General features: G+C 45.8%; 1 protein-coding gene across 4 annotated transcripts in view; it reads right to left on the bottom strand.

The window, feature by feature from the left end:
* TOX (thymocyte selection associated high mobility group box) overlaps positions 1–10910 on the bottom strand; it is a 302864-nt gene extending 291954 nt beyond the window's left edge. For 3 of the 4 annotated variants that reach the window (XM_028500655.2, XM_024127037.2, XM_028500657.2), the window contains exon 1: positions 10376–10614. In XM_028500655.2, the coding sequence (XP_028356456.1) occupies positions 10376–10477 (102 nt within the window). In that variant the 5' untranslated portion in view covers positions 10478–10614. Of the gene's footprint in view, positions 1–10375; positions 10615–10891 lie in introns of those variants that run through there. The other variant, XM_028500656.2, reaches the window with a different exon arrangement.
* Positions 10911–11513: the final 603 nt, after the last annotated feature.

Below are 11513 nucleotides of genomic sequence, written 5' to 3'. Positions count from 1 at the left end.
ACAGGCTCCGGACGCGCAGGCCCAGCGGCCGTGGCTCACGGGCCCAGCCGCTCCGCGGCACGTGGGATCTTCCCGGACCGGGGCACGAACCCGCGTCCCCTGCATCGGCAGGCGGACCCCCATCCACTGCGCCAGCAGGGAAGCCCCCAAATGTCTCTTTAAATAACATGTAAAATATGAAACCGGTTCTCCCTCTGGAACACACCTACTTAATTACAAAGGGGTTCGTGGCTATACCAACCTCACACTAATTCAGTCAATGACTGTGGAAATGGAAACATGTTTATGGGAGAAGATTAGTATGAATCTACACTCATCTCCTCCACAACCTCGCTTAGGTTACAAAACCTTTATCACACAAGTAGCTTGGAGTGGAATTAACTGACTCGAAGCTAAGGAAGATGAACAGATATGCTTTTAAGGTGTTAATAAATATTTTGGAAAGAGAATAGGTAGTTTAGGTGCTTAGGGGCGCTGACCTTTGCTGTGTTGATTAGTGGGACAAAGATGCATTATTAACACACAGCAGCTGTACCTGAACTGCTGCCATGAATATCATAGCCTTTTATAGCCATCAGGGGAGTGAGATAGGAGGCCTTTATTAACCACTAGACATGATTAGCACATTATGTGAACTTTAGTAGGCAAATTATCTCTTATTGAAATAGAATGTTGGTTATAACTAATTATAAACATGATTTTTAAAACTTCCCAGTGAGCAACTCAATGTTTTACTACCGTTCAGCTCATTATTGGCTGGTAATCGACAAAAACGGGTTCTATTACGGGATGTACTTACAGGAGCTGAATCTCCAAAGGCAGACCTTGTCACCGAAGGCTGACTTTCAAATTGTTGGGCATTACAGGTTCAGGAATATTAGCAAACATGCAAACTTTCTCTCTTTAATTAAGTCAAACTGTTCATGAACTGGAAAAGCTGCTTTGGGAATTTTCTTCCTCTTTATTTCTTTAATCAGTTCTTAAGAGATTAGTTTTGCAGTAAATTTTGGAGAGTTACCTTGAAAAATAACAGCATAATTTATTTCAAAAAGCTTAATTTTGGGAGAGTAAAGATTATCCCATTAGCCTTAGTAAGTGAACACGGCGCGGAGAGTCCATTATGAACAGTCTTTTATGCCCTGGCAGAAAGTCATTAACATAAAATAAATCATTAGCTTTGATATTAAGCTTCTAGTATCTGCAGGTTTCAGTGATTAATGTCCATGACTGCATCTGCCAAATGATAAAATATACTTTTTGTTGAAAGGTTATCCTGCCTCTTTAGTATTAACATTTCTCTTTATACAACTGTTCCTGGCATTTTCGGCAGAGGCATACTGGTATAGAAGGAAAGAACTGGTTTATGCAATGGCTTGGAGATGCCAATGCATATAACACTTTACCCATCATTTTTCAAATTAACCATTTAACTGAGTTAAAGGACTTAAGGAGTTCAGGTGGTGTGCAGATATGCTTTCAGTGTAATTGGACTATCTTTGGACCCAGTTGGTCCATCTTCTTTAATTAATCTTTTGCACATTATATTTCCCATCTCTGACCCATATATCAGAGGAAGGTAGTGAGGGGCAAGCTTGCTTGCCTGAAGCCAGGAACTACAAGAGGGCCTTTCCCTCTGGAGCAGGTAGTCTCAACTTTATTTCGTCTTCTTACACAGCATCATAGGCCACAGCTTCCATCCTAGCATCTCTCACTAGGTGCACTGACTTGCAGTGCAGAAAGGGGAAAAAGACGCCCCCTGGGGGCTTACTAATATCTGAGAGAGGGGGACTACAGGCTACCTATGTAGCTACACACACCCCACTTTCCCCAATTCACCTTTGACCCTCTAGAAAGGTTGTTCTTTTCACTCCTTTCCTGAAAGAATCACTAGTCTACAACTTTGGAAGACACATTCATTTCAGTAAGGTAGCAGAAATAGAGGAAATGGACTGAGAAGATGGTATTTTTCTAAGGTCTACCACTGTTTGGATTTTTGAACATCTTTCCTCATGTGATTTCTAAATAATCTACCTCTGTTGACTCCTTGATTCTCATAAAGGTGCCCTGAAACAAACATTAATTATTTCCTCCTGTGGATACATGGAAGATTGGGACACAGGTGGATTAAAGGTTTTAGTTTCAGAACTTTTACCAGACATGGAACAGAGTCAGGCTTCTAAAGAGAATGGGAAACAGCGGGAGGGAATCATATCCTTTCAGGGTTATATTTATTTTGCCTAGGGGGTAAGTCAACACAGGTTCAAGAGCCCCAGTTTTTTATGAAATCTTCAAGCAGAGTCTTTTCTTCAGAAAGGCCTAGGTGTTCCTCAGAAAAGATCCAGTTCTTTAGTTTCATTAACGTATAATTTGCCCAGTTAAAGCCCTAGCATTGTGAAAAGCATCGTCTCATGTGAAATATGGCCACATTTCTTACAAAGGAGTGGTAATGAGGCATTCCTACTGACCAGTATGATTGCCTTTGCTGTTGGCTGTACACGTTGAGAGATTCCGCCATTTATGATAAATTCTCATGCATCTATGGGCAGCATATATCCAGGACCACGAGAAACACAGAAAAATACATGCTCACCCAAACACACGCACGCGCGCGCGCGCGCGCACACACACACACACACACACACACCCCAATTTCTCTGACTAGGTAACTTCCAGATAGGGGCTCAAAGACTTTAATGGAAAAGTATTCCATGCAGTAGCTGATAGTGTTACAACTGTGGATCAGATACTTGTAACTTATAAGTCACATAGTAACTCAAAACACTTTATATTTTCTTGGCCACTAGCAAAGCTTCTTATCAGCCAACCATGGCCCTAGTTTATTTAGGAGTCCTTTCAAGACAGTTTCATCAAAGCACATAACTCAAGAATGAAAAACAATAAATACTTGGCTAATGCAGAAACATTAAAAACTCCAAAGTGAAAAATGGACAAACAGAAAAGCATTAACAGTGACATTGGTTTCATGACCTTTGTTATTATAAATATAAATCAATGATGAGGTTTCATAAGTACAATGGAAATCTGAAGATAGATTTTAAAAGTTAACTTTTTAATCAAGGAAGGCAAACTTGCCTTACTTGCCTATTCAAACTAAAGAGATCTGGGAAAATATCAGCACTTCCTCCAGTGACAGAGCAGGGGGTTTCTTTCTGGCATCATCCCTCCTCTGATCTTTTCTGCTGCACCATCAACATCCAGGCACAGAGCAATATAATGTTCCCATTTTCAAAATGAATGCTATAGGGAGGAAAATGTTATAACTAGGAAAGTCTCATTGAGGTTAATGTGAATTCCATGTCTCAAAGTATTACAGAAGAACGGCTATAATTAACAGTCTTTTGGCACTTCCATTATAAACCACATTTCTAAGCAGTTTATAACTCAAATGTTTTTAATGAGAAATTACTCTTCGGGATGAAACTTGGCATGCATGGTTTAAAACAAAAAAATGCTCAAATTCATTAGGGCAGATGTAAGCTGTAGCATCGTGGTGCTCTGCTTTCCTAGCGGGACTGTCCATTTAAAAAATGCACTGTCTACAGCTGGTCCTATCAACCAATGGAGAACAAAGGCTATCCGACTCTGGAAAGTGCACCTTCAAAGAAAAAGATCAACTGAAAATACAATTGCTCTCGGGCATCCTCTGGGGACTGGTTCCATGACTCCCCTCAGATACCAAAATCTGAGGTTTCTCAAGTCCCTTCTATAAAGTGGTGTAGTATTTGCATATAACCTACACACATCCTCTCCTATACTTTAAATCATCTCTGGATTACTCATAATACCTAATATAATGTAAATGATATGCTAATAGTTGTAAATACTATGTAAATGATATGTAAATAGTTGCTGCTGGTGCGCGGCAAATTCAAGTTTTGCTTTCTGAAACTTTCTGGAAATTTTTTCCCCCCAATATTTTCCATCCAAGGTTGGTTAACTTGCAGATGTAGAACCTGCAGATATGAAGAGCTGACTGGATATCAATAACATCAAAGTGGAAGTAAATACGAGAAAAAATATCTTCAAGATTGATAAAAGTAAATATTCCCCATGTTAAAATTTTGTTTAAATTCAGTTTAAACAAGGCAGCTTTCAAACATTTAGATGCTTCATGTGGAAGCTTCTTGCAGGCAAGATTATAGTTATGGTTTTGGGGGCCACAGTATTTATTAACTATGGTTTACTACAACCTTGTTTTCTCCTAAAGGTATACATTTTAGATTCTTAGATGTGGTTGTATACAATATAAGTTTTATCTTAAACAACTGATAATATTTTTAAAATAGAAATGTTAATAACATTTAATGAAGTCATGATAACTATATTTAATTTTCCTTGAGGTATAAGTTAAATATTCTACCTTATGACTTCCCAGAAACCCCGAGATTCACGTTTGGATAAGCTAAGATGTAGGATGATAAAAGTAATTAGTTAAATAGGTTCTGCATTTCCAACTATTCCCATTTAGTCATCTGTGCATATCCTGCTAAGAACACATAAATAGGCCAACCCACATACTCACTGTAAGTGTACCTCAGTTAACTTACTGTGTACAACTAAACATCAGGAGATCACAGCCCCACTTTCACACTATTTGAGAGTCTAAATAAAGATTTTTCACCGATAGGGGATGTTCAAGGAGCTGATTTCAAGCTCTAAATACACTGCATAACCTGTGCGGGGAGAGGTGAACCATGAGAGCTTAGAAATACCCACCATGGTTTTCCTCTCAGCATCACGCCTATGTTTTCTTAGTCTATGACTCTAGGCTCCAAGGTCATTCATTCAGATGGGGAAGAGGAGAGTAGCCTAGTTCAGGATTTTAAGAAGTGGATATGGGCCTGAGGACTGGCAGATTCCAACTTCCTTACCCCAAAAAAGGTCGGGTACTGGAGGAAGACTGGATTTGTTAACACGGTTATGATAACAACGAGGAAAAGCAGAAAAGGGAGCATGGCGGCCAAGACAGCCAGGATGGTGAGCCAAGCATCTGAGGAGAGCGAGGAGTTCAGGTTCGGAAGTACACACCTCCCGGGTTCAGACCCAGACTGGGAAGGAGAAAAGCAGGGGAGGGGGAGTCGTTCCAGGATCGTGGGTGTCTGGGAAGGGGGGGGAAAGGAGGGAGGGAAGAGGCAGCAGACGCACAGACAGAGCAGCTGCTGAGGGCAGGCTTCCATCAGGGCAGGAGGGTCTCCAATGGCTGAGAAATATCCCCAGGGTCTTTTCAACTTTCTAGGGAGTTAGCAAAATGTTGGAAAGCAGTAGAATAAGTCATCCTTCATAGCTACATAAGAGTCTCACCCCTCCCCCAGTTCTCTAACCCATCCCTTTCCTGAATGGAGCCCATCACACACACAGAAAAGGACGCCCACAAGAAATCGTTCCACACACCAAAACCAACATTGGAGACCCAGTTCTGGTACCAAGAAAACCACTGTTAAACTTGCAACTTTCCCTACTTCTTTCAGGTTCAAGTATCTCACGTCTTTCCTCTGTTCTAAGCCCTTGCAATCATGTCATTTAAAAAAAACTACAACAAGCAACCGAGATCATATTTAAATAGCAGTTTAGTTTTTCCAACTAAACAAAATATCAAAACCCTCCTTAGGATCACCACTCAGTAACTTCTAACATACACGATGAACTGTGAGAACACTAAGCCATGTAAGCTATGTTAAAAATGACATCATGAGCTCCAAAGCTCATAACTGTAATTTTTGCATAGACATTTAAAATTGGAGTTTATGACACTGAAATATCCCACAAAGTCAAGATAGCTAGCTACATGTGAGGGCTCTGTATGATATGTGATTTAGTGGCCAAAACCATATGGTTGCTTGGCTTATGCTCTTACCTATAAATTTATTTAAAACATATTTAAAGACCTCAAAACTTAGGAAAGATGCCAGCTTAATAACACTCCCATGGGAGTTTTAATTACACTAACGATGTTCAGAATATTGACTATGAATTTCCCAAAGTCCTAGAAGTTATGGGGGTGGGTGAGAACTAACCCAGCATGATGCTCTAAACTGCTTCTAACCCTCCCCTTCCTCCTCCTCCCTGTCCTCTCTCCCCTCCTCCTCCTCCTCCTCCTCCTTTTTCTTACATTTATTAAAGGAGAAATAATGACTCCATCACAATGTGCTTGCAAATCCTGTATTTTAGATAGGATGAGTTTTGCCACATTAAAGTACAATACGTAATACTCTAAATAGGAAAATAAACTCGAAGGAGATTTTGCAGAGATGATAATAAATCTTGTTATTCTCAGAAGTTATCGAATGTCTAATGTTAGCCCTGACATTTTAACGCAGAGTTCCTCACAAATAGGTCCTTCCTCCTATGCTTATGAGAAAAGATTATACACTGTCCTCCCTCATTTCAATGATAAAAGCCCAATATTCCAAACGCCCATTATTCTTCACTCTGTGTACAGCCAGTATGGGTTTGTGTTTTGAACTTCCTTGTGTCTAAATCAACCAAAGAAAGATTCAGGACCTGATTCCACAAAAGCAACCGCTGAGAACAGTAAAGACCATTATTTCCTCTCCCACTGCTGGCAGAGGTCAGCACCCCTGTCATTAGCCATGTCATAACATAATTATATTACTACTCCTTCTGTGGGCAGATACTGAGCAATAACTGAACACATATCATTGCAAAAATGAAAAAGTGCCACTTCTTTGTCCCAATTTAGCATAAAATCAGTGAAAACAATCTTCAGAAATGACACTGCACTAAGAAACTGAAAGGAACTGTTATTACTCTGTGGGTATATATTTAAACTGATGCTGACATCTTCAGCTAGAACCAAAAAAGAGGACTCTATTTTACTACTGGACTCCAATTGTGAGCTCCTATAATCCAATTTCTTTTGGTAACATTCAGCTCAATTAAGGGATACACTGTTACTTAAAATGGCCTTAATTAGACGAAACTCCAGTATGGTACCCGTCTCTCAATGTCTGAAATATAGCCATGCTTTAAGTTGCCAGAGGTGACCACTGTTACTTCCAGCCTACATGTTTCTGTCCAGTCTATGAGCTACACTGCTATTTCAAAGGCTGACCTATATACAGCAACGTGCCATCCGCTCTGGCTGTTTGTATAAGAGATGCCTCGCACAGTTGCCATAACCAGCATTGTTGCATTGTTCTCACTTTTCTCCTGCAATGGGCTATGTGAAAATGGAGGCCAGTTTGCATAGTGATGTGCTCATAACGTAATGTGCTCTTACGATAGAGAGATACTAAATTAAACTGTTTTCCAAAAAATTCCTCTTACAGAGTTTATTAACTGAACAATGTAAGTAGTGTTTTGGCAATCTATAGAGCAGCAGTGCTGGAAAATGTCAGCAAAGTAAAACAACCTCATTTTAGTTTAGAAAAGCTTCAGGAAGAGGATATTCATTTTCTGGATTAGGGTCTCTTCTGACATTGAAAAAAATGTCACTGGAGAAACTAGTTACAACTGTGTGATGCTGAGGCAGAAAGATACTGGTTCCGCTAGGATTCAGCACACTGACTTTAGTAAAGTGTTGACAGATTTAAAATAAAGACAATTAGTAATTTATGATCTTATCATCCTATTGAAAACAAATAACCTGACAAAGTGACTGTTTCTTGTAATAAACTACGTATTCACGACACCTCTGAAAGAGACAAGGTTTACTTTGCAGTCTCCTCTCTGGGAGAAGTCAGGTCCAACTTGTTTTTACTAAATGTGGATACAGATTTCTTATTTCACCTCTTTCAAACTCTGCCCACCTTTCAGATCCCTGCAGATCTACCTGAGTCACTGCAAAAATGAATTCTGGTCGACTACATTCTAAGCAACTAAAACTGTGGAGTTGGACAGAAATTTTGTGCCAATGCTAATCATGATGGAGTAGAAAACACTAATGCCCGGGTTTTCTGGGGCCTGGCAAACCTACTCAGTACACTGAATAGAAGCAGGGATCAGTGACAAATATATTTGGCAGACTGCTACCCAGAGAAGGGCAGGAGCAGACATCCTGTGAGAAACATTTCCATGAAGTCTCTTCCTCCTATTAAAAGTGTATCTTATGACTGTGCATCTTTAAAAATCCATCATTCCCTGGATAAGTAAAATAGAAGACTTGCATCTAGTCTATAGAAAGGGGGGCTAATTTGCATTTTAAAAGAACAGTTTGCTCCTCATACACGGGGTGACTTAAAAGGAACTTCAATGAGCTAGTAAAGAAATTCTGAAGACTTTCTAAATTAATTTATTCAATTCACAGCACAACCCACTAAAATTATTTAAAGCACTTAATTGGAAAATGATTTAATATATTGGAGTAATTCTTGATTTTCCAAAGCATTTAACTTTTAAATTAAATCTGACCCTACTATCACAAGAATGACGAGTGAAATGTGTATCCAAGTCATTACCTTCTTTTTGGAGCCTAAAATCACCGATAAATTTAATAGGATTTGTCCAGTTTCATTGCCAAAATGTTTCTGACCTTTTGGTTCCAATTACTACTGCAGAATATGTCTTTACTATCCAAGATAAGACTGCTACTTTATTATTATTGTTAGTAGTAGTAGTGTTACAAGCAAAAAAAAAAAAAAAAAAAAAGTTGCAAACACAAAAGACCTGCGCATTAAGGCAAAACAGACTGTATTACCAACAAATAATGAAACTTCATCACGCAAACTTCTCTGGCCAAACTTACCCATGCCTTCCAACTTGCCCCTAGCCAAAGGGCCCCTTCCTGCAGGATGAAAAGCCTTTCTGCCTTGCACAATACTAGATTTCCCTGGTTTCTAACTTGCCTAAACATCAACACACGCACATCCCTTTTCCTGGGTTTTGCACTGTACACACGGCATCAGGGAGCTTCTCCACGGGGTGATATAACTCACAGCTGTGTGTGTGTGTGTGTGTGTGTGTGTGTGTGTGTATTTACCAAGACACGCAGTTGCGCGGGCGTTGCGTGAGGGGGAGCCCGGGGTGAGTAATTGTAATGTGATGTGTTCTATTGTGTGTGTGTGTGTGTGTGTGTGTGTGTGTGTGTCTATTGACCAAGACTCGGAGTTGCGAGGTCGTTGCGTGATGGGGAGCCCGGGGGCCGAGGATGCAGCGCGCTAAATAACCTCTGTATCGCGTAAAAAAGCTGCTTGATGATGACTCGCCCCCAGGCAAATGTTACCAGTCCCAACGATTTATCCAGCGGAATTCACCGAGGGGCCGACACGGAATTGCTCGCAGGGGCTGGGAGTATCTGACAGGGTTACCACGGAGCGGGAACTGGGCGTCTAAATCTCTCGCCGTGAGTCTCAGAGAACTCCATTCTCTCCGCCACGTTCACCGGGCAGGACTGCTTAGACACGTCCAAAAAGCCCGAGGCGAGGACAGCCGTGGACCTGCGGCTGCTCTCGGAGTTTGGTCCGCGCGCGTCCTCCCTCCATGGGCTGAGAGTTCGAGGAACCCCGAGAGTCACCCCCTCCCTACATACGCCCTGACTGCTGCATCCTTGGGACGAGCGGACCTCCGCGGTAGCCCCGGTCACCCCCATGGCCCGCCTCGCCCCGGGCCCCCGCGGCCTCGGCACCTGGGGTCACCGGGCTGTGAACACAGCCCAGCCCGGGACCTGCCCCAGCCCCGCGCCGAGGGCGGCAGCTTTGGACGTGAACGCGACGCGCTCGCCCGGCTCCTAACAAACTTGCTGTTTCTGCGCGCACCCCCGGGCGGGAGCTGTCCCCCGGCCCCGGCGCCCCGGCGGCACCCCGGCCCGGAGGCCGGCGCCCGGACCGGTTCGGGAAAACAAAAGCGTTGCGGAGCGCTGTGCCCGGCGTGGGGCGGGGGCGTCTCCCGGGTCCCGGCACCCCGACTCCCGGCGGCTCCCCTGGCAACTAATCCCGGGCGGGGAAGCGGTGCCACGAGCCCCCGCCGCCGGGAGAGTAGGGAGGGAGGGAGGGAGAAGGGGAAACCAGAAAATAAACGGAATTCTCCCACTCTCTGCCTGCGTTCCCGGACCCCAGACACACCCCCAAAGTATTCCGCCGTTCTTTCCTAATTTTTTTCAACGCCCCCCCCCCCCCGCAAACCTAGGCAGGGAGCCTTAGTTGCGAACAGCAGGAAGGAAAGGATCGAGCAAATCGTGTCACTTTCCGCACCATCGCGGGGCCGGGCAAAGCCCAGGAGCGGCTCCGCAATATTTACTCCCCGAGGGCACGCAGGGCAGCCGCGGGCCGCGAGCTGAGCGCGCCCGGGACCGGCCTCGGGCGACCGACCGCCCGGCCGCCGAGCGGGCTCGCTGCCGCCGCCCCCCTCCCGGGACCGAGCAGTCAGAACACGGCGGAAACAAAAGCAGAGCATTCACCTTGTTGCAATAGTAGGGGTCCAGGCAGGGAGAAGGTCCCAGACAGGGAGCGTCGGGCGCAGCAGCGGGCTGGGCTGGAGGTGGATAAAATCTTACGTCCATTTCACTTTCACATCAAGCAACTCCTTTTCTTTGCCTTTTTCAAAAAAGTGTCCAGCAAAACAAGCTTAGACGGAACAGAGAGAGGTGTCTGGACTCAGGAGTAAGAGAAACACCTTCCTTCCCTCACATCCGTTTGTGGTTTGTTTAAGAAGAAGAGGAGAAAAAAAAAAAAAAAGAAAAAGAAAAGGGGGGGGAAGCGCTCAACTCTCCCCCAAGCCGCGGCGCGCACCCGTCGGCGCCGAGCGCGCAGCCTGCTCCGCCGCCACCGCCTCCCGGCCCCGCCGCCGCCGCCGCCGCCGCCGCCGCCGGGCAGGTAACTTCATGCGCTCATTGTCCCCCCCGCCCGACCCCCCATCCCCGCCTCCCGCGCCCCTCGCCGCCCGGCACACGCGCTCGCGCTCGGGCTCTAGGTACTGGGCGTTCTATTGGAGTCTCTGAGTTGCTCTGCTTTGAGTTTATTTCCTCCACCTTGGAGGCCTGGCATGGGGGGAGGACTGGAGAGGGAGACGGGGCGGGAGGGGGTGTGTGTGAGCGCCCGGGGCCGGGCGGGGTGGAGCGCGCAGCACGACGCGGGCTGCTCGCGGCCCAATGGCGGCCGCTCGGGGCCGGGGGCCGGCGGAGGGTGGAGCGAAGGAGGAGGAGGAGGAGAGTGTTGCCGGGCCCGGGCCGAGGCGGCGGGACCCCGGGGAGCCTCCGTTGCGCCCGGGCCGCGCTCCTCCGGGCCAGCGCGTCGCACACAAAGGGGCCGGCGAGCCCGAGCCAGCTGCGGCCGCGGGGCACGGCGGGGAGCGCGCAGCCAGGGGGCGCTGTGGCGCAGCCCGCCCCGCAGCCCCGCCCCCGGCCCCGCCCCGGCCCCACCCCGCTCCCACCTCCCCCTCCGCGGCCGTCCCCACCTCTTTCTCTGCGTCCCGCACCTCCCGCGGCGCGGCCGTTCCCCACCCCGCTGTCTGCTCCCCCTGCCCTATTCCCACTCTCTGATGGAGGTGACTTTTCCGGGCAGCGCCGCTCTCGGGGCTGGGAGCCCTCAGGGAGCGCC

This window comes from Physeter macrocephalus, chromosome 15, assembly GCF_002837175.3.
Source record: "Physeter macrocephalus isolate SW-GA chromosome 15, ASM283717v5, whole genome shotgun sequence".
NCBI lineage: Eukaryota > Metazoa > Chordata > Mammalia > Artiodactyla > Physeteridae > Physeter > Physeter macrocephalus.
Note: the sequence above shows the minus strand (reverse complement) of the source record. Positions and strands in the feature narration are given on the sequence as shown.